The sequence below is a fragment of the Ctenopharyngodon idella genome, chromosome 19 (assembly GCF_019924925.1).
Source record: "Ctenopharyngodon idella isolate HZGC_01 chromosome 19, HZGC01, whole genome shotgun sequence".
In the NCBI taxonomy this organism is placed as follows: domain Eukaryota; kingdom Metazoa; phylum Chordata; class Actinopteri; order Cypriniformes; family Xenocyprididae; genus Ctenopharyngodon; species Ctenopharyngodon idella.
In genome coordinates, this window is record NC_067238.1 from 6,203,535 (window position 1) to 6,228,037 (window position 24,503).

The 24,503-nt window shown below is 34.7% G+C and overlaps 2 protein-coding genes across 2 annotated transcripts in view; one reads left to right on the top strand and one right to left on the bottom strand.

The window, feature by feature from the left end:
• The window catches only part of LOC127501101 (histone H3-like centromeric protein A), a 34,424-nt gene extending 27,181 nt beyond the window's left edge, over positions 1-7,243 (bottom strand). Inside the window, exons 1-4 of the mRNA XM_051872902.1 lie at positions 7,127-7,243; positions 6,672-6,811; positions 5,285-5,400; positions 5,078-5,152 (exon numbers count right to left, since the gene is read on the bottom strand). Coding sequence (XP_051728862.1) covers positions 5,078-5,152; positions 5,285-5,400; positions 6,672-6,786 — 306 coding nt within the window. The 5' untranslated portion in view covers positions 6,787-6,811; positions 7,127-7,243. The remainder of the gene's footprint in view (positions 1-5,077; positions 5,153-5,284; positions 5,401-6,671; positions 6,812-7,126) is intronic.
• LOC127501090 (uncharacterized) overlaps positions 1-24,503 on the top strand; it is a 279,778-nt gene that overhangs the window by 183,076 nt on the left and 72,199 nt on the right. The gene's annotated exons all lie outside the window — the stretch shown is intronic.

Sequence of the window (24,503 nt, forward strand, 5' to 3'; positions counted from 1 at the left end):
TTTGAACGAATCAGATGAGTAAATGATTCAATTAGGCTATCCATTCATAAATACAGTCGCTTGTTTAGTTAAATTAGCACTCTGAACGAATCGGTTGAATGAAGGATTCAACTCACTCATTAAGACAGCGACTTGCCGCCACCTACTGGCGGTTTTAGTTTCATATTTAGAGTAGCCTATTATTATTATTTTTTTAATCAATTAATATTTCTACATTAAAGCTGTTATTTTTAAAACATTAATCTCCTAACATTATTTATGCACAGTGTTGGGTAAGTTACTCTAAAAATGAATTAATTACTAGCTACTAATTACATCATCAACAGTGTAATTAGATTACTGTACTAATTACTCTCTTTCTAAAACTATTCCATTACTTATTATTAACTTTCTAAATCCCATATCAACCTCGACCAGTTCAACAATATATAGACATGAAACTGCTCTTTTAATTATTTTAAATATAAAATTGCATAAATTATTCTTGAACTGACCAAAGGGAGAAGGTTACATTACATTGTAAAATTTTGATGTTAAATCCACTATTGTTTTATATAGAATTGTTGTATACAGTATTTAATGGAATCACATCAGAAGTAACTAACTAATTAAATTACAGATAAATTGAGAGTAATCCCTTACTTTACTTTTTGAAGGAAAAGTAATTACAGTAAATAATTAATTAGTAAGTAATGCATTACACATCTGAGCTGCATTAAACAGTAAGTATAAATTCAAAGATAGATTTTGTTGATACTGATTTTATTTGATTAGTAATAGCCATACAGTGTCTTCTTATTCTGATTGAACTGATTGATTAAATGTAAGAATCTGACATAAGAGGACATTTAAATATACTGTTCATCTCTGGCTTTATTGCTCAGTGTTATTTCACATTTTTTTAGGGATCTTCTCTCAACCGAGAGAGCACATCCTGTATTTTATTGTATTATAATGTTTATTTAATATTACCTCTTAACTTTGACTAGGCTAGGAATGTTGCATATTAATTGTTCTAGGGACCTCAATGCATATTTTAATTTGTGTATTTTTGCTATATAATGATGTTCTATGTGAGGTCATTTGTAGCGCAAGTATGGCCCAAACATAAACTCAAGCCCAGGGGCCGCCAGACCCCCCAGTCGTGCCCTGATTGTATTTATTTGTGCTATTGCTTGTAATTAGGGCCCGAGCACCGATGGTGTGAGGACCCTATTGGAATTGCTCTGTTTATTATTAGGGGCCAAGCCGAAGGCAAAGGCCCTGTTGTTTTCTTTAGCAATATTATTTTTTTTCGACTATTCGAGCATTTTTGGGGACCTTACCATGCTCAAAAACTCTTGAAACTTTGCACACACATCAGAATCGTCGGCCATCAGGGCCAGGCAGAAGCTGGTACCCGGGCGTGGCAGGCGGGCTCGACAGGGCCCCCTTGAACGGGGGTCTAAAAACTTGGTCCATATATCAAACACGCTTGCACCTATTTGTATGTAACTCGGTACACATATAGACCTCATCGGGCCGAACAACTTTCGTGCTCTAAGTTATACGTCAGCTCAACAGGAAGTCGGCTATTATGGGTTGTTTGGAAAACGCATGCTCTGGAATTTGATATACTACTCCTAGGCGATTAATCCGATCACCACCAAACTCGGTCAGCTTGAAGTCAAGACATTGAGGATGCTAAATTGGGAGCGGATTTTTGATATCTTGAACAGTTTGGCCGTGGTGAGGCAACGAATTTATGGTGAGAAAAGGGAAACAGGAAATGTGTTATAACGTCTGCATTAAATTGATTGCTTTTTATGAAACTTCACCTGTGTGTTCGTTATAGGAGGCTGATCACATGGATGTGACTATTGTGAGTCAAAGTTATAGTGCCACCAATTGGCAGCAGGAAGTGTGTCACTTTCAAAATGCTTTGAGATCACCCTCTTTTTTTTTTACCTGATTTGTTTCAAACTTCATCAGTGTAATGTCAATACACAGCAGATATAGACCTGTGAAAAGAATCGTGATATCTCAAACACTGTTGCCATGGAGATCTCAAACACTGTTGCCATAGATCGTTTTGGATGCTTTTGACATGCTTAGCATGCTTCAAATTGCATGAAACTCGATACAAATGTCAGAGATGTCAACCAGTAGACATGGGCAAAACCATAGTAACAGGCGGGGAGGAGGGCCCTTTATAGTGCAATCTTTTGACAAAAGCGGGGAGTTAGTTTAAACTACAGTCACCAAACTCGGAACACATATTGTTCTCATTAAGCCGGACAACTTTCTAATTTACAGTCATTAGCTCCGACCAACAGGAAGTCAGATATTTTTCAGATATTTTGTTCATTGAGAGTGTTTGGATTATTAATAAAGCCTGTTGTTTTTGAATCTCCTTCGTCTTTGTGCCTGCTGATCATATTGTAACACTTATTTACATAGCAAAAAATAAATAATAAATGTAAAAAAAAAATGGCGATAAAATCACATAGAGCCACTCAAATCAACACAAGGGAAATTCCTTCACTGCGACAGACCTATAATTCATTTCCCTTTGAGCTAATTTCCTACAATATTTAAATTTCGCGGGTGAAGAGGCGTTTCTGGTGTCTTGTAACTATAGAAATGCGATGACTGCATAACACTTTTTAAACTACTTTAAATCTTATAAATTATTGTTAGTTATTTTTAGGAGTGAGGTACTGAGCTCATGTCGTTCCACACCTGTAAGACTTTCGTTCAACTTAAGAACACAAATTAAGATATTTTTGATAAAATCTGATGGCTCAGTGAGGACTCTATTGCCAGCAAGATAATTAACACTTTCAGATGCCCAGAAAGGTATTAAAAACATATTTAAAACAGTTCATGTGAGTACAATGGTTCAACCTTAATATTATAAAGCAACAAGAATACTTTTTGTGCACCAAAAAAAAAAAATATTGACTTTTCAACAATATCTGCTTCGAAGCTTTACAAAAATTTTGTTATGAATCAGTAGTTTGGATCGCATATCAAACCGCCAAAGTCAAGTGAACTATTGAAATTCCGAAACACTTATGACATAACGAAGCCTTGTTTACTGAAATAACGTGACTTTGGCGCTCCAAACCATTGATTCGAAACAAAAGATTCGTAAAGCTTCGAAGCAGTGTTTTGAAATCAACCATCACTAGATAGGTAAAAAGTCGTTATTTTGTTTATTTGGTGCACAAAAAGTATTCTTGTTGCTTTATAAAATTAAGGTTGAACCACTGTACTCACATGAACTGTTTTAATATGTCTTTAGTAGCTTTCTGGGCATCTGAAAGTGTTAATTATCTTGCTGGCAACAGAGGCCTCACTGAGCCATCGGATTTCATCAAAAATATCTTAATTTGTGTTCCGAAGATGAACAAAGGTCTTACGGGTGTAGAACAACATGAGGGTGAGTAATAAATGACATAATTTTCAGGTAAACTAACCCTTTAAGGACAACAGTTTCATTTTTCTTTTTTTTTTTCTTTCTTTCTTTCTTTTTTTGGAATTTGGGCTTATTATATACCTGCATATTTACTGACATTCACCTAACTACATAAAGACACATTTTTTCCTTCTAAACAAAAGTAAATAGTTTGCTTCTATGGATACTGTAGGGGTGTGCGAGATCACGATTTTTGATTGTGACAAGCAGGGCGGGGCGAGAGCCATGAGAGAACGGCGCAAGGCCGGTGGCGTGATTGCTAAGGAGCATCACCTGCACACTGCACCGGTCTCGTATCTCTCACAGAGGAGCTCCGGAAGCATAAAAGGAGGAGCAACGACAGTGAAGGACGAGAGAGGACCAGGCCTGGATTTATGTTATGTTTTTATTATGTTTGTGTGTGCGGCAGTCGTCAGTGAGGGATGTTTATTTTGTTTATTTTTTGTTTATTTCGTATTAAAGTGTGTTGAACATTTGCCAGATCCCACCTACTTCTTCCTTATATACGAACTGTGTTACATTAGTGCCGATACCCGGGAAGGAGGATGCGGGAACCTGCGAACTTTCAACACACCTGCTTATCACATTGATTGTGAACAATTAAAATGTCTCCACAATCTTCTTTTGAAGAAATATCCTAGTATCGTTCTACAATGCATTCTATCAGTTCTAGTGCCTCCGTCTCAACATACTGTACAACGCGACATACATTCACATCATATGTTAACACACAGGTAGGGTTACGATCACGTGACATTGCAGTTATTCACAATCACAAAAGTTTATTATTTGCATGTGTTTTAAAGCCTTGCTGGTTAAACATTAATGACATGCGCATGTTCTGACATGCGCATGTTCTGAGTGCGTACACCCAAAGTGCACGCACACTAAAAGCCTGTCAAACAGTGCTCGAGCAATAAATTTGTTATCTTTTGCGTCTTATTGCGCTTAAACCATCAAACACACACAAGGTTTACATAAACACAGTTGGTTATACCTTAAGTGAACGTAAACAGTTGGGAGAAAACCGGATGCGTGTCTGTATATTAGATCCGTGCATGAGGGCACTTAAAGTGATAGCAGCCTAATAAACCTGCTTCCGCTTGTCATTAATGTTAATCAAACAACAAAAGACAAAGAGAAAAATCGCTTACTGCTCTTCACTGAATAACTTCAGTAGCTTTAATACGAATAAGTATTATGTATAATTTTTTACAGTGAAGTCTATGTAGCATTTTATTTTTACATTTGTTTATTCAATTTCTTACTTGAATACTACTGTTAACTACTGTTAAATACACCTACTGTAGATTAAAAGAGCACTGTTATACATTTGTATATTATATTGTATTTGTAATGTTAGGCTACATTTTTAAAATAGGGAAATTAGTTTGGTTGTAATGCTCAGTCACTTGAAAAATAGTAAAACCAACATAAAATATAATTGTGAAAAAAAAAAATTGTGATATGATATTTTTGTCATATTGCCCACCCCTATTGTGCAGTGATGTATATACTTGTAGCTATTGCCATGGACCAATCATGGACCCATCCAAGAACTATACATTTTATAATACAATGTAAATGCAAAATAAATACTTTTTAATCATCACCTACCTCCTGTAAAGCCATTAGAGCATATCCCTGCCACATCATGTGCTCTCGACTAAATGTCTGACACACCTCTCGCACCTGTCAGGAAATAAAAACTTTTACATCACTGTTACACATATGAAAATAGCTTGTTTATGTTTAGAATTAGGTGTCAAAGGCTTGTCATAGGGTCTAAAGTGAATGTTGAATAATGCACAGAATCAGAAGTACCAGTCGTGAAAATGGGGCCTTGCGCAGCAACAGATCAGTAGACTTCTGATATTTGCGTATCTCCATGAGCGCTCGTGTGCCAGGGCGAAACCTGTGTTTCTTCCGTGGGGATGCTTCTAGTACAGACAGCAAAAACAAAATGGAAGTTATTTAGCTGATGCTTTGACATACAGTTCACTTTTCACAGGTTCAGTTCACCTGTAAGCAGGTGAAGCAGGGTTAACCACTGATCTATAGTAAAGTCAAGTCACCTTTATTTATATAGCGCTTTTTACAATACAGATTGTGTCAAAGCAGCTTTACAGTGATAAATGGTATATAATTTTGGCTGCACAGCAGCTCTTAAACAAAATGCTGTCAATGTATGCAGATGCAAAGCACTGTTGAATATCAAATGTCAAATGTCAATTGTCCCCAACTAAGCAAGCCAAAGGAGAACATTATACAGATCAGTGGGGTTAAAAGGTTAGTTTACCCAAAACTTTTGTCATTAATTACTCACCCTCATGTCGTTCTAAACCCATAAGACTTTCGTTCATCTTTGGAACACAAATGAAGATCTTTTTGATGATCAGCGAACATAAAAGTTCAACTGAACCTGAATGACGCATGAGAACAAACCTCTTCCGGAAGCACAAACGTGCTGCATAACCAACCATCTCTTCAGAAAATTTGGACTAAACCACTCAATTCATATGGATTAGTCTTACAATCTCTTTATGAATATGAGTTTTTTTTAAGCGCCAAAGTTCTAGTTGTGAAGGCAGTCAATTGAGGGACAGAATGCTGTCAGATTTCATCAGATCTTCATTTGTGTTCCGAAGATGCTTATCGTTGTGATGAGTAGCAATTTGTATTTAGTTGAATGAGGATCATCATTTATTGATCTAATTTATTTGGCACAGATTTTATCGATAACAGCTTAACTGCTGAAAGAATGCTTGCATGTGTCTAATTTGGCATTGTTTGTGACTTGATTTAGTCATTATCAGTAAAATGTTTGTTACATAATAGATTAAAGACAATTAATAAATAAATATGACTCCCAATAGTTTCTTGAAAGGTTACATTTAAAACATTTGGCACAAAACACAAATCTAACTCCATAGGTAATAGAAACTTGAGGTTAACTTGTTTATCCCCACAAGTTACATTTGTGACCACATTTGCTTGCGGTTGAACAATTTTTTAAGAATTATATTTTAGCCTAACTATAAAATTGCTACTCTCTTGAATTTTTACATGACTGGTGTAAAACATAAATAATAACTTTGATCAGAGCTTTTTAATGGGAATCGCATTTTGCTGCTGCGCCAACCCACCTGCCCCAAAAAACTGCATGAAAACATTTTATTGCTAAGAGAGGGAAGCCAATATGAGAGCTCACCGGAGGGTCCGCTGGTGCGGCGGGTTCTGGCTGTTAACGGTGGTGCAGGGGGAGATCTGCGTCTGGGGGTCGATGGCTTTCGCTTGTGTGCCGATTTATTGTGCCGCATGACCATACAATATCAGATCAACAGCACTAGACTGCAACACATCAAATGCAACAGTAGGTCGCGTGTCAAATGGTGCAGATCACAGTATTCTCTTAACGCACATAAAATGTTTGTTCTATTAGATTAGTGCGTATCCGTAAATAACCAACACGTAAATTTAAAGCGCTAATCTCACATTAACCTTCGGAAAACGTATTCTTTACTTCACATGCAACACTACAAACTATTAAAATGAATAAATGAACAGCGATTGCGCGACGTCAGACACGTTCTCTCTATCCTGGGCAAATTCAACAAAGTCGACAAATTTCAGGCAATCAAAATACACAAAAATAACACAATTTACCAGTATTTTATATCGTAGTTTGGAAGTCTTCTTTCAGGCACGAATTCAAACAGCGCTGTACACCGCCCACACATTTCCCTACCCAATGAGGGAGGTAATACGCACGTGACGTTATAAGAAGACATTTTATTGGGCCACTCCTGTATTTTCTAGGGATGTATGCAACAACGCAGTTTTATTGTGGTGAGTACTACCATGTACCAGTAATAAAGTGCTAAAAATGTATATGTTTGTTCCCTTCCAAAGAAATAGAATGAGAGTTAGAATCGCGGGGCATTAAACAATGGGCGATGGGAAAAAATGAGTGGACTTTAGCGTAAGAAGCTTAGCGATGTGGTTCCTGTTACTTTTCTCAGCGCTGGTCAAGATGGACCAATGGCTGAATCCCAAATGGCACACTTGTATGCACTTTCGGTCTTGTGGACTTATGCCCTGTCAAAGAATATACACTAACAAGAAGCGAAACTCAATAGAACGTTCCATTGCAACACCAGCGCCCGGCAGCAGACCTGCGTTTCCGCCATTTATGCGTGAAAGCGACTCGTCAGTCCGCTAGTTTCTATGGCAATATCCGCTGCTTTGTTAAAAAAAACATACACTAAAGCTAGTACATTAAAGCTAAATCCAACCTGAATGATGGCAACACACAATAACGTACATTTACTAGTGATCATCAAATCCTTTTAACAGTTTATTTTAGACTCTGTGTTAAAATCTTCCACTTTTTTTCACAAAACCTTTGCTCTCTAGATAGAAACCCAGTCAGTTTGGTTTAAAATGCTTTAAAGATCTATTAGCATTAGGCTTATAAACACAGAGTTAATACCAACATATGAAATTAAATTAAGGACATGCATCAGAAAAATTGGGAATGTTGGACAATAAATATATAACAGAATATAACAGCTTGTTTTTGCAGTGTTGTATAATGTCTGTTAAAGCAAAAGTGTCCAAGAGTGGGAATTATGCGATAACGGACACAGCAATGTAAGATCATTATGCTTGTAGCGTGATCCATTAAAACGTAGCCTACAATATATTTCAATTCAGACCTAGTGGAGTACTATTACTATTGCTCCACTAGGTCTGAATTATTCGCTGCAAACATGATGATCTTAAATGTATTAATTATTAATTTAGAAAGAAGTCTTTTCAGCTCTTCAAGGCTTAATTTATTTGATCAAAAATACAGACAAAACAGAAATATTGTGAAATATTATTACAATTTAAAATAATGGTTTTCTATTTTAATATAGGCCTACTTTAAAATATTTTCATTAGCCATTACTCCAGTCTTCAGTGTCACATGATCCTTCAGAAATCATTCTAATATGGTGTGGAAGGATGTTAAGAAATATTTAGCTATTCCAAATAAGATATCTTTTAAGTCTCCTATCGCACTCAATCCTGATCTTCCCCCAACTGTATATTGGTCTTCTGACCTGGAGGTTGAGAGGAGTGTCTTGAGTTTGGCCATTTATTTGATAATGGTCAAATGAGGTCATTCCAGTCATTAAAGCAGGAATTTAACCTGGCCAGTAATGATTTTTATAAATGTCTTCAATTACGGCACTTTTTAGAGTCACATTTAAAAGAAGGTAATATACGATTTGATCTTACTGAAGTGGAAAAACAGCTTCTCTCTTCATTTACTTTTAAGAAGAAGATCTCTGCATTATATGCTTTGCTGTCTAATGTTGGTCCTTCAACTTTTGACTCTTTGAGGGTGATATGGGAAAAGGACTTAGGATCAAATTTTAGTGATGAGGAGTGGTTATCTGTTTGTACATGTATTTTCCGCAAAGGTGTCTCAATTTCGGCCCACGAACAAAATTATAAATTTATCCACAGGACTTATCTATCTCCAGTTTGCCTTTATAAAATATTCCCCAATTCTTCTCAATTATGTTTCAAATGTAGGACAGACATTGGCACAGTGATGCATGTGTTTTGGGATTGTGATAAAATCAAAGGTTACTGGAAAGAGATCCATAAGATTATTCAAAAGATTACTGGAAAGACAGACAGGCATTATCTCCAAATGTTTACCTTCTGAACTGTAAAGCTGGTCTGCGCCTTGACTGTGACAAAGAAAGTGTACTGAACTTTTGTATATATTTAGCGAAAAAATTTATATTACTATGGTCAACTCCTCAGATACCCTCCGTTAATATGTGGATAAGTCAGGCCGCTACTCTTTTACCTCTGGAAAAACTAACTTACGATCTGCATCAAAGATCAGATGTTTTCTAGCACACTTGGTCTTCTTTGTGGAACTTTCTGAAAGATGTTCAGTGATTGATATATCCTTTTAATTATTGGTCTATAAAATGTCCCTGTTATTTATTTACTTTGATATGCTCTGCTGTATTATTTTTATTATTATTATTATTATTTCTTATTATTTTGTTTTTGCATTTTATATGCCTACGTATGAACATGTATATCCAAAGATTGTAAGATAACATGGCTTATATGGCTGTATGTGCTGTTATGAGATACCAGTACCACTGTGTTGTTATTGTAAAAAAAAAAAAAAATATATATATATATATATATATATATATAATAAAATTTTAATGGTTAAAAAAAAAAAAAACATTCTAATATACTGATTTATTAAATAGTTGTGCTGCTTAATATTTTTTATAACCTGCGATACTTGTTTCAGGATTTTTTGATAAATAAAGAGTTAAAAACAAAATAACAGCAATTATTTAAAATATAAATCTTTTTTAACAATATAAATGCTGTTGTTTTTAACTTTTTATTCATCAATGAATCCTGAAAAAAGTATCGCAGGTTGTAAAAAATATTAAGCAGCGCAACTGTTTCCAACATTGATAATAACTGAGTATATTAGAATGATTTCTGAAGGATCATGTGACACTGAAGACTGAAGTAATGATGCTGAAAATTCAGCTTTGCATCACAGAAATAAATTATATTTTAAAGTATATTAAAATAGAAAACATTATTTTAAATTGTAATAATATTTCACATTATTACTGTTTTTTTATGTATTTTTGATAAAATAAATGCAGGCTTGATGAGGAAAAGTGACTTCTTTCTAAAACATTAAAAATACTAATGTTTCCAAACTTTTGACCGGTAGTGTATAAGACAATACAACATTTACTGTAGGAGCCATACAATTTACTGGTGACTTAATTTAAAAAACTGTTCTATTGTTCTCTAAAAGCTTGTGTGAATAAAGGTATAAAGGTATAAAGACATTGGAGGACTTGTATGACAATGATTATTTAATGAGTTTTGAATTACTATCCAAGACATACAAAATACCAAAACACAGCTTCTTTAAATATTTGCAAGTCAGACACTGGGTCAAAGAGATCACCCCCCAGACTTTTCCTAAGATTCCTACACTATCACCATTAATACTGTGACGTCTCCAAAAGGCATTGCTTCTGTGGGGTACAGCACAATAACAAATAACTTTAAGCCATTTGACAATGTAAGCTTGAAGCAGAGATGGGAAGTAGATCTTAACTGTACATATGACCTGGAAGAATGGGAGTATGTTATGGAAAGTATGCAAACTATTTTAATATTCACCAAACATAGACAAATTCAATTCAATATTTTGCATCAAACATATTATACTCCTCAAAAACTTCATATGCTAAATACCGGTATATCTTCAAAATGTCAAAGGTGTAAAACATCTGAAGGCAATTTACTTCATATGCTTTGGAATTGTCCTGTACTGTTAGGAAATCTCCGAGGACTTTTGAAAAAATTTGGGGCTCCTTTTTGGAGCATTTACCTTCTCTTTCTGCAAACTAAATGCAATGTCATCTGTTGCCTTTTTTTTTTTTTTTTTTTTTTTTTGTATAAGAAAAATTAAGGTTGTAATATTATGTGTATATGTATTTTTTTCATGCACTATAAATGAAAATAAAACCATAAAAAAAAAAAACTGTTCTATTGCGCTTCTGATTTGGTTGTGAAATTCGCCGATTTTGGGTGCGTAAGATGTGAAGGATTCTATGGTCCAGTTGGCATTTTCACCCCATAATGGCGGCTGCACTACCGGAGCGCCACCCAGTGGCTGTTGCCCAAAAAGGATCAGAGTTTCGCCTCTTGGGTTCTATACTCTTTGGACCTGTCCAAATACCCACACTTGCGGTCTTTGCACTTGACCACTTTAACTTGCAGTCAAATGTTTTCCTTGACATCTCGCAATTTCGGGACATGTGAGTTCCCGAACATAATTGCTTGACGGTATACGCTTAGCCTCGAATACCACTCCCGAAGCGGTATTCAAGATAGTGTGGGTTTACTGTGCATTAAGGGCACTGCACTTGAGCATTTTTAAGACATGTAACAGTCTTGCACACTTACTTCCTGTCGCGTGCACGCGCTCTCAAGTGGCCAAGACCGCAAGTGTGGGTATTTGGACGGGGCATTCCAATGGCATGTCCGTTAAGTCCACGAGACCGTAGGGTGTCCCATTCATCATTTTAGGTTTCAGAAGGGTGCTTGTGAGCACCCACTTTGTGGCTGCTATGCACCCTCGATGCGCACTTCACCTGAGCCCGCAAGTCTGAACCCGGCAGTCAAAGCGCCGTTACGTCACGAAAGTGTGGACTCAGAGGAAGACCATGAGGGTTTAGGGTGCCATTTGGGACAGAGCCAACCACAGTCTCTAGTTAGTTGGCTAATAGGTGTTTAGGGTGCTTCTCAATCAGAAGGCTGCGTCCTGTGCATCCTCACTCATCTCTGGAAGCTTCCACAGACAGCAGCATAGTGTGGCCCAGATCCGGCCCACATCTGGTACATGTGGATTACACGCAGACCACATGTGGGCCGGATCTGGGCCGACACTATATTGCTGTCAGGGTCCTCACTTCTCGGCTGTGTCTGAAATCACCCCCATACCCTCATTCACTATTGCCTACATTAGTCCACTAATAGTTCACTTGAGGGAATGAATGAAAACAAGTGGAGTAATTTGGACGGGCTGCCGCATTTGCATAGTTTGCTTGCTGTTTAATAATTATTTGAAACTTATCAAACTGGCAGCTCCAGTAGTAAGATGAAAAGATTTATCTTGAACTCTGTAATGGAAATCATGTATAAACCTTAATTAAACAATTAAATAATCAATTAAAAAGGAATTTATACCTGTATGATATTAAGCTAGCCACATTGGACCAGCGGTTTGGAAAACTGATGGATGGATGATTTATCTGCGGGTGCCAATTCATTTAGCGCGCGACTCACAAAGTGCATTTTGGGTATTTTCTAGCCCAGTGTTTCCAGGGTCACTAAAGATTTACAAGGGGTCTTTGCACACTGAGTCCGAAATTATCGTCCGAAATTTTCGCACGTTAAAAAATAAATACGACCTCAAGTTGTCAATCACGTTTACACACTGACTCCAAAACTTTCGTCCATCAAAAAAAAAAAAAAAAAAAAAAATCAGACCGGGTCCATTTTCTGTGTTTTTCGCATCCATAGCAAGCATTTAGAGAGGTGTTTTGACAATTCAGAGCCACCGTACAAGCGAACGCCAAAATCCAGAATAGCGTCTGACAAGTTGACCCACTTCATCTTGCAGCACAAAGGCTGAATCCCAAATGGCACACATCTATGCACTTTCGGTCTTGTGGAATTACAATGGCTGCCACGTGCGCGTGTCCGTTAAGTCCAGGAGACCGTAGGGTGTCCCATTTGTTAATTTTAGGCTTCTTCAGAAGGGTGCTCAGGAGCGCCCCCTTTGAGGCCGATATGCGCCCTCGATGCGCACTTTTGCTGAGCCCAAATATATAGGCTATAATTGTTTAACCATTTCAGGTCATGACAGCCTGTACCATCCTCCACAACATCTTTAATTATAAAGAATCTGAAATTTTTATTATAATTACAGTCAGGGGGTACATTGAATAATCAAAAATAAGACAAATACATAAATAAAATAAAACAGTGACAAACTTAAAATATAGAAATAAAGTTAAATAAAAATATAAAAACGTTTACAAATAGAAACATTTTACAGCTTTCTTATTTTTTTTTAAACATAACATTGTATTTAGGTAGCTATTGTTTAACTTCTGATTTTAAAATTAAAAACAAAGGCTTATTTCCCCCAAATTTACATTCATGAATACTAAATTTAGCTAGAAGAAGTAGCAGATTAATTAAATAATATTCCTTATGATAAGATTTGTCATGGGAGAAAAAAAACAAATAAAACATTTTTAAAGCACATGGGCATTAATAAAAGAACTGAAATCAGACCAGAAACAAACTGAATTGTAATGTATAGTTTTGTTCATGTTCTTGTTTTCATGTTCTTGTTCATGTTTGTGATTTCAAGTCTTTTATTTTACAGTTTGATTCATGTTGCTTGTTTGTGTCAGTTTAAAAGAAGTTTCTTTGATTTTACTTTTTTTTATTGCAAAAAAAGACATAAAACAACACTGCAAATAAAAAAGGACAAACAAACAAAAACAATAGCACCTCAATCAGTATGAACGATATCAGTCTTTTATGATTTAACAACAAGCAAAATCTCAGCAAGAAAGACATCAAATCTAGGCAAAATCTTGAGAAATTTGTTTTTGTGAATAAAAAAAAATTACAATGCAACACACACAAAAAAAAAAAATGACAACAAAATCGACAGCATGGTCACTACCAGAAAAATACAAAAAATTTAAATCATATTTTAGAAAGGAAGACAAATAATAACTTAAGTCCTCCCAAAGATATTTAACATGATTGCAATGGTAGAATAAATGAAGTAAAGTTTCTTCCTAAACTTAGCATGAATACACATAAATTAGAAAGATCAAAGAAAGAAGCAATTTGGGAGTTTTTTGGGTAGACATTATGTAAAATCTTAAAGTGTATCTCTCTTATTTTATTGGAAATGCAAAATTTTTCAGGGAGTAACCATGCTTTCTTCCAATGAATTTTGTCAAAAAAAAATTGTTCCAGAAAAATTTACATCTAGGAAATGTATACACTGAATAATGTAACACTCGCTTTATATATCTACTATTATATTTTTTATCAAGAAGACAAACACCATCCAATAAAAGTTAAAGGGCATAATTGTTTTTCTCTCTTTTAAGCAAAGGTATGTTTTAAATAAATGCACATAACTTGGAGACAAAGCTTTGATGACAGAATTGAAAGCTCTAGCTGGCAGAGGAAGATTATACAAAGTCATAAATTCTTCATATTCCAGTATAGTACCATCATTTTTAAATAAATAAACAAAACAAAAACAATGCCTCTGTCACACCACTTGTCAATAAAAAGGTTTTTTCCACAAATTAAAATATTCAAATTATTCCAAAGAATTTCTTTGTGGTGAGAAAAGTTGTGTACATAACAGTTTCCAAGCAAGTAAAACTTGTTGATGAAATTTAGAGAGAGAAATCGGTAATTTAGAAGGGAATAAATTGCATTTTAAAAGAAAATTTAGGCAACCTAATCTACGAAATATGACATTGGGGATATAATACCAAATTGAATCATTACTACAGAGACATTTTTAACCAACTAATTCTAAATGAGTTAAATAATTCTTTGAAGTCCAAAACTTTCGGGCCACCCTAAAAATGCCTGTTAGACAAAACAGACTTCCTAATTTTGTGGGATTTATTCTTCCAAATAAAGTTTAATAATATTTTATTCATATCATCAGCAATTTTATCACTAACAACAAATAAAGATAAAGACGGATAGACACAACGGCAGAACCCCTCTGCTTTAGATATAAAAACTCTCCCATAGATGGATAGATCTCGTTGAAGCCCAGTGCTACACCCACAAAGTAGGTTTTATATACTTTAAATAGTTGTAATCTAGTTTATTTTATTTGTTTTATACTAAAAAGTATCAATATACTTCCTCTTTACTTAAAATACATCAGTTTTTATATAACAATATATTTTAAATAAAATTATTGCAATTTATTTGAGTAGTTATTTGTATGTGGTTGTTGTGTACAAGAAATGTTATAAAAGTGAGTTGACATACACAGTTTATTAGAGCAGCTGTCGATGTGGCAGGTGTGTTAATCAAACATAAATATTTTAAATTTTATAAGTTGGCATTATCCCTTTTTCACTGGCGGGACTCCCAGGTAGATGCAGCATCTTTCTCGGCACTTCAACTGTTTGTTCGCTGCAGCGGATCTGAATTTCAGGGACTGATAACACGGTAAGTTGAGCAAATTTAGCCGAATGATTGGTGATGTAAAGTCACGCGAAATCGCTTACTCCACTAGGGAGCTGAGGTTAGGTTTGCAAATTGTACTGTATAGTTAGCTATCCTGAACACATGGCATGCTAAGTTGGCAGCACAGTACTAAGCAGTGTGGTCTTGTAGGCAACGATCGGTAGACAATTTAATTTAATATTAACAACATGGTCTCCGGTGGGGGATGCCGCTGTCGTGGGGTGCTCGCGTTATCAGCAGCAGATAGTCGTCTGATTTTAGATATTTGATCCATGTTTTTTTTTTTAATGCTGCATAGTCAATTAATGACAGATTTTTGGTTGAAAAAACCCTAAAACTATTTCTAACCTATTACTTTAATAAGTTACATTTACCTTAACCTTATTTTAACATGCATTTTCCTGGTCTTCAAAGCACTTTTGTTAGCTGGGGTCTTCAAGCTTCACATCCAGGTAAGAAAAACTTCAGAATAAATACAATTACAGCTATAACTATTCCCCAGGTAAGTAAAACATAGGCAAAATTGCAAACAATAGTGTGGGCTCCATACAATTACATTTCTGAAGATGTTTTTATGTACCTACCACCAATAGAAGGCAGATATGATCATCTTTCTGTCTCCTTCTCCCCAAACAGTAAAAATCACCAAATAGAGCAGTTTCTTATTATCAGTCAGTCTTTCTCTGTGGCAGTTTGCTTGCTAAACAATGCCAGACTGAATGTAAAAATAATATGTTTTTTTTTGTCATTTTTTTTAAGGCAACAGCATCAAAGTGGAGGCAGCTGTAAAATTTTGAGTCATCCTGGACCATGAAATAAAGAAACTTTGTCTTCTTGGAATGCCAAATACAGTTAAAGAGTTGGAAGAAACAATAAAAGAAACATTTGGGATCTCAATGGACATAAGCGTTCAGCGCAAAGACCAGGATTTTGATGACTTTGTTACTTTAAGTTCAGTTGATGACCAGAAGGATAGGGACACACTGAAGGTAGTGTATGTTCCACCTGTCATATTGTTTACAAATGTTGACATTCCTGAGCTTGGTTGTGAATTTTGATCAGATTTTACTTTTTTGATAGGAACCATCTGCCCCTGTGGAGAAAAGGAGAAAAGTGGTCTTGAGATGCCTGATTGATTACATGGGGGAGAGACAAGATGACCTCATCAGTGTCCATCACGTATGTATTGGGCTTAAAGCTACTTGACTATTTTTCTGTCTGTATGTATCAAGATTGTGATGATATGGGGTAATTATGTTTGCTCTTGGAAGATATTTAAACTCTGTAGCTTAATAAACAGTAATGTACCCAATCAGAGGCTCTTTGTGGGATTGGACCCCATGCATCCTAAGCCATCATCCAAGTATGCAAATCTCCTCACCAAGTTGTTTTAGATGATTTATCAATGGCATATGGCATTGTTTGGCATAATTTGAAAAATGCAATCACTTTGTTTTTGACCTTAAGAATCATTTGACAGGTACAAGTTGCTCAGGTAATATAATTTCCATAGTTATTTTCCTTTTGTGTTTATTGTTCAGTGCCTTAATTAATGTGGACTTTGGACTGTGTTTCGTGCTGATCATTACCTCATGAGGTATATACTCAACAGTGTTGTGTGCACTATTTGGGAGTTCTTAAAAATAATAGTTGTTCAAAATATAGAAATACTGTAATCATTTTTGACATTGCAGTTCCAGTGTGATACAATGTGATGTTATGGCTCACATTTACCTTTATCTAAACATTGCAGATTGGGCAGTTTGGATATTTCACTTTACTGTTCAGAACAGGTTGAAAATACACATACAGTCTTTGTTTTATATTATTGTGTACATGTGCGGCCACATTTATTGGCTGTTTTGTAGTCACTGTTAAAAGTGACACTGGTTGACATTGAATAAATATTATTGTCTTCAATCTATCTTCCCATCTTTTTCTTCTTCAATTGAATTTGTAATTGTTATTGACAAAGTCTGTTTATGTAAATTTAATCACTGTAGTGCTTAGAGTATAGACATTTAGATTTCTTTTCTGAGGTTATAGCCAGGACTCAATTAAAATGTTTTTTCACATATTAGGTTAATTTTACTAAGAACATAAAGTTCATAAAACCTAATTAAAATGAGTACAGGTAACTTGTAGCAACCCATAAATAAATTACCTGTACCAATAAAAGTAGGTTTATCTAACTAAGTATTACTAGTACTATTAGTTAACTCAACTTGATTTTGTTGCGTTTGTATTAAGTAATGTTACAGTGTTTATTATACTTAAAAAAGGCTGCAAGTTGACAACTTAAAACATCCAATGCAGCCACTTGCCTCATTTTTTATAAGTTAGATCTAGGTATTACTTTTTACAGTGTAAAGAAAGTAGACTTCAATGACAATATTTATTAACACGCTTAAGTGCACTTTTTAAAAATGCACTTTGTAATAATGTCTAATTAAATTGTACTTAAAGAAAGTACACTTTAATGACAATATTTATTAACACGCTTAAGTGCACTTTTTAAAAATGCATTTTGTAATAATGTCTAATTAAGTTTTACTTGCAGAAAGTACACTTTAATGACAATATTTCTAAACACACTTAAGTGCACTTTTTAAAAATGCACTTTGTAATAATGTCTAATTAAGTTTTACTTAAAGTACACTTTAATGACAATATTTCTAAACATGCTTAAGTGCACTTTTTAAAAATGCACTTATTTAAAACACTATAAAGTCATAATTAAGTAAGTACACTTATTTTGATGTATTGACTAATATACTAAAGCACATGAAAAAATAATTTATTTTAATTTCAACTTAAGTGTGTTGTCCAAAATGACATTTGTTAATGTATTTTAAATGTGCTTAGTCTTTAATATGTACTGTGTGCATTAATACACCTGAAATTTATTTTTCTTTTGAATTTCAATACACTTGCTTATACAGTATAACTTCTGGGACATTGACATAAACAGCACTTTTTCCTACAACTTCAAAAAAGTTGGTGACAGACAATTTTGGTTTCTTGTTTTTATGCCTTTGGAATTTGTCAAGTTTGTTTTGTTTTGTTTTTCTTTTCAAAATTACATTCACTGTAATGCTAGAGTAAGATTTTAGAAGAAACCTTTGGGCCTGTTTAATGTTTGTGCTAGTAAAGGTTTCAGAGCTTATAAGTAACAAGATTCGATAACACTTTACAATAAGGTCTTATTTGTTAACATAAATTAATATTAGACAACATGATCTAACTATGTGCATTAACTTTTTTACAGTATTTATTAATCTTTGTTAACATTAGGTAATAAAAAATATAGTTTTTTCAAGTTAGTTAATAAAATGTATAGTCATTGTTCATGTTAGTTTACAGTGCATTATCTATTAACATATGCAACTTTTGATTTTAATAATGCATAAGTAAATGTTAAAATTAATATTAACCAGGATTAATAAATGCTTTAAAGTATTTTTCATTCATAGTTGTGGGACATAATATTAATAATATTTGGTATTGAAATAGTTTAATAATATTTGGTTTAGGGCTGCACGATGTTGGAAAAAAATGACATATATATTGCAATATGAAAAAAAATCACCAGAAGACTTAAATAGCTCTATTTGGAAAGAACTAATCATTCTAGGAGGATGTTATATGCATACATATAACTAAAGTAGTTAACTAATAAAAAGTTATTGTAAAGTGTTACGCAAAGTTTTGAATCTTTTCTTTACATTTTGTTTGTATACATTTTTGTTTGTCTTATTTATCATCTTATAGATCATACAGAATGATTTTTTCTGAAAATGTAAAAATGCAGAAAGTTTTGTGATGGGTAGGTTTAGGTACCTTTGTATGTGAGGGAGAAAATGATAGTGCATATGTCCTCCAGACTCTTTCTAAATGAGAGTTAAAGTGTTGTAATTGTTTGTGATTGTGTATAGTGTTTCTTGGGTTTTTCTTGTGCATCAACAAAAAGGTTTTTGTGTATTTGTTTTAGAGATTGTTTTGTCAATAAATGTAGAGGGTTTCAAATTGCATTTGTGTTGATTGTAATATTTTGAAATATACTAAATTGTAATTTCATTATATGTAACTACAAATAATGTAATAACAAATGTATTAAATTAAATGAAAATGTATGTAAATAATGTAATTACAAATGTATTAAATTATATAACAGTGTACATGTAAATTACATTAAAGTATATTTTAGTTCACATTAATTGCTTGTCAGTACATTCGGAAGTACACTTTTACCATATTTCAAAGTACATAAAAAAATAATATTAAAGTCCCACTTAAGTGGTTTAAAAAAAAATCACTCAGAAGTTCAACTAATTGCATTTAATATGAACTTAATCTGTGATATATTTAAAATTAATTACAAATAGAATGCACTTATAATATATTTTAATTCACATTAATTGCTTGTCATTGAGCAGTGCAACTATATTTTAAAGATACTAGAAACAATTACGAAGGTTATCATTAAGTTGTATTAAAGTCCCACTTAAGTTCAAAAAAATCACTCAAAAGTTCAACTTATTGCATTTAATATGAACTTAATCTGTGATACATTTGAAATTAATTACAAATAGAATGCACTTAAGTGATGAAAACATTACATTTAATTCACACTTAAGTGTGTTCTTTTAAAGTATTACACTTTATAAAAGTATACTAAAGTGCTTTTTTTTTTTCACTAGGGCAACGCGAGCCAGTGTACGCACTGTGCGTATACCACGAGAGGGCACTATTTTTATTTTTTACATAATTTTTAAATTGATTATTAAAATCTGTCTGCGTAAACTCATGACATATTAAGAGAGCAAGAGAGAATGAGAATAAATAAAGGTGTGCATTTGTGTGTTGTAAAGTCAAATGTGTGTATGTGCATACATGGGTGGGCGTGGGGGATATGGGTGAAAAGAAATCTGATTGGATAGTTTAGTTTCGTCGCTTTTTCCACACATGAAAAATGACGTTACAGATAGTTAATGTTTAAAAAACGGCTCAAAATGAGTAAACGCTCTCTAAAACAGCTAAATTCGACTGAAACATTTGCAAAAAAAAGGCCTAAAACCATTGAGTAGGGATGGAGAAATGAAGCCTCTTAAATCTTTGAAGCTTTTCTCTAAATGTTTCGGAAAGGTTTTAAAGCATCAAGAGTATCGAAAACAGTGCCATCTTGTGGCAGGTAAAATTTACAGCAGCCATAAACCTGTGTGCAGCTCCATTGTTTTATCCATTAAGCACAAATAAAAGCCACTTCAGGTGGCATCTCCAGCGGCTACGGATATTCTCCGGCAGCTCTCGCTACAGCGGCATCTCGGAGCGGCATCTCCTGCAGCCACGGACTTTCTTCTTATTTTAAAAAGCTACATTGCAACAAAATAGCATTATATATCACAGGACTGTCATTTGTAAGCATTTATTAATTTTGTTAATACGTTTCTGACGCTGCAGTAGCCTACATCAGAGAACGCTGAAATTACTGCGTGTGTATGGCAGTCTTGTGGTAGGCTATATAATGTAATGACAGTCCTGTGTATATATAGCCTAATGTTATTTTGTTCAAATGCAGTTTTTAAAGTGAAAATATGACATCGAATTAATGTAATTGGCCAGCGGCAGGTGCTACAAACAGCGACAGCTGCCGGAGAAAGTCCGTGGCTGCAGGAGATGCCGCAATTTCAGCTTTGTAGACCTAATTCTTATTTTCTGATAGGAATACAGAATCAATCGGTAGTTTATTTATGATCACGTTTATTTTTGATCACAGTGCTTCTGCACACAACAGTCCAACATTTAGTCCAAATTACGCATATTTTGAGAAATGTGTAGGCTGTTTACCTCACATTTCTTTAGATAGAATAGAAAATTATTAATGACTCGCAGAAAGATTATCTGCCGATCCATCAGTCAATATTGCGTCATAATAATTCCCACCTTACGGTGACGGTAAACTTCTTCGTTCGTCTCATAATATACATTTATGCGTCAGTTTATTTTAATATCTGCATTAGGTCACAAGAGAATGTGTTTTGAGCAGAAATATTGTATTAATATCATACTGTCACTCTGAAATAATGGTGCGCGCCTATGCGCTAGTTGAAATAGCGCGATCACGAATCCCAGACCGTCTCTAAGCGGAGCACTAACAATTAAAATCCATTTCTGATGTTATTGTTGTTTGTATTGTCACGTTGAGCGTTTTACTTGGCTATGTTTTATAAAATATTTTTATTTTAGGTAGGCTATTTTATATGCTCTGTTGGTCCCCCACCCCCTCTGCAAATCACATAGCTAACTAGTAAATCGCATGCCTTAATAAAATATAAATGCATTACATCTTGCTTTGAAATGTCATTACATGAATATAAACTGTTATTCGGTTAATACAGAAATGAGTTTATGATGCTGCAGAAAGCTGAAATTGCGGCATCTCCTGCAGCCACGGACTTTCTCCGGCAGCTGTCTCTGTTTGTAGCACCCGCCGCTGGCCAATTACATTAATTGAATGTAATATTAACTACATTTGAATAAAATAACATTAGGCTATAGCCTACACAGGACTGTCATAACATAATATAGCCTACCACAAGACTGCCATACACACGCAGTAATTTCAGCGTTTTCTGATGTAGGCTACTGCAGCATCAGAAACTAACTACGTATTAACAAAATTAATGATAAATGCTTACAAATGACAGTCCTGTAATATATATTGCTATTCTGTTGCAATGTAGCTTTTTAAAATAAGAAGAAAGTCCGTGGCTGCAGGAGATGCCACTCCGAGATGCCGCTGTAGCGAGAGCTGCCGGAGAATATCCGTGGCCGCTGGAGATGCCACCTGAAGTGCATGAGTAAACTTCTCTCTGGTGATATATGCAGGACTTTTACATTTTGCTATTCTGTTGCACATTGTGTCGTTAATTTTATATCATTATTTATGACTTCCTGATGGCTACCGCCTGCGGGAAGGGTGAGGGCGGACCCCAATCGGCTGTCCAGATAAAAACTCTGCAAGAGAGCTCAGTTATCGCAAGCATCCTGGGTTTCCTAACCAAGGCATCTATCTCTACAATACGACATCAGCATCAGTGTGGACCGCAGTGCTACTACAACATCTCATTGATTAAAAGTCGAAGGAACATTGTCTGGTTGTTATATGGCCCGCCAAAATCAACTTTCCTGATTGTCTGAGCCTGACACTTCTTTGACTCACACTTTGCGGACAAAGGATCAGATCTAAGGACTCACTCACAGGAGATTCAAGAAAGTTTATATCAAAGACAAAGTTTATACCGTGCACAAAGTTGAGTTCTAAGGGTTATGGCTACACAAAAGCTGATGGAGAGCGACCCCCCTTTGAGTTCTGACGATGCCGCACAAAAGCCGCTGGTGTGCGAGTACGCCACGGGCAATGAGTGTCGTCTAAAAGCCACATTAGACTGTATGTTTAAAGATTATTTCAGAGGACAGATGCTTGACCTGATGTACAGGATCATCGAAGACACGTGCAATCAGGATGACGATGATGATGATGATGATAATGATGATTGTATGGGGGAAACCAAACGTGTAACAAATCTCAAAAAGGAAATGGATGTCGTAAGAGGCCTGACAAATTCATGGTATTCTGATGTAACGAGCATGTGTGTTTACACCAAAGAACCAATCTGTGTAATGATAAGAAAAGTTCTGGATGTGATGTCTGAATGTACTGAACAGTTAGAAATTACTGACATCATATGTATGTGTACATTTGTAACGGATGTTTTTGTCTCACTGTGTTCAAACAATGCTGATGATAATACCATCGGTGAAATTGTCGAAACGCTGGTCAATCACGTCCTAGACCGAAACATGATAGCCTGCAGAGATTTTCTTTTATGGTTAGACCACCTGTAATTTCATGATTACTGTTTTACTTATGTATGCATTTCTTCAATGTATATTCAACAACTTTGAAATAAAAGTTTGAATCACTTGTTGTTATTTACGACCATGTCTGAGCTCATTAAAAACAGTAATACAAAGCCTCTAACCCCTGGAGGGTAAAACGTCTATATATGGCGTTTGAAGTCATTTAAATGTTTTACAAGCTACAATGTTTCAAAGATCTTTGCTCCGCATTCTATACCGTAAAATATAATAAAAATTAATACAGTAAAATACAGTACATAAAATGAGTAAGAGTATGGTTAAACCTCCCATTTATTAAATCAATTAAATGCTACGAACAAAGAGATGCAGAGAACAGCGAGAGTGCAATTTCAACGTCACATTACACCTAAATGTGTAGAAGACATTGATTTTCGGACAAGATGGAATGGGTAAAACGGTAATGGAAACAAATACGCTCAAAATTACAATTACAGATGAAAGAATAATGGAGATGTTAAAACACTGTGTTTAAAAAAAAAAAGTGAATATAATCAAAGAAACATAAAATGTATGAGGACAAGAACGGTAGCGCCCCTAAACATGCGGATAAAGTCAAGATATCTAACTATTGCGAGTTGGGTATTTGAGGTATCTTTACCTGGGGTCAGTCTGGTTTGTGAAAGAGTTAGAGTCGTGTGTGTATGTTGTTAGGCTTTGTTTTAGTTATTCATAGCCGATATTTGTATGGTTACAGTTATTTCAATGTATTTACGAATACAGTTACAGAGCTTGCCTTAATGACGCTGAAACTTTTTATTAACGACAGAGGACGTCTTGAGTGACAACCTAATCATCTTCTGCTCTCACTTACAGACACCCGACTGTACCTAGGACCTGTAACACTATCATAGTTATTTATAAATATATACAGTATATATAAGATATTTTGTCTGCCCTCTTTGTAAATGAAAACAATTAATATTTAAGCAGGAGCATATATTAAAAATTAAGAGATGTTAAACAATTTTGATCGTATGCGGATCAGGGATTAAAAACTACTTACCATAATGGTTTTCTTAAAAGAAGAATCAATTATTGAGACAAACGTGACAACACATTAACGTACAGTAGCTGTGCCTGTTTCCCGGATCAAACCTAAAAGGCACCCGCCTTAAATACATAGTTTTGGAGCGGACAAAATGAAAAGGCCTGAATCAACTAAACTTTCACTTAAAATAATCAAGTTACTTTTTATCGAAGTCTTGTTTAGAGTACA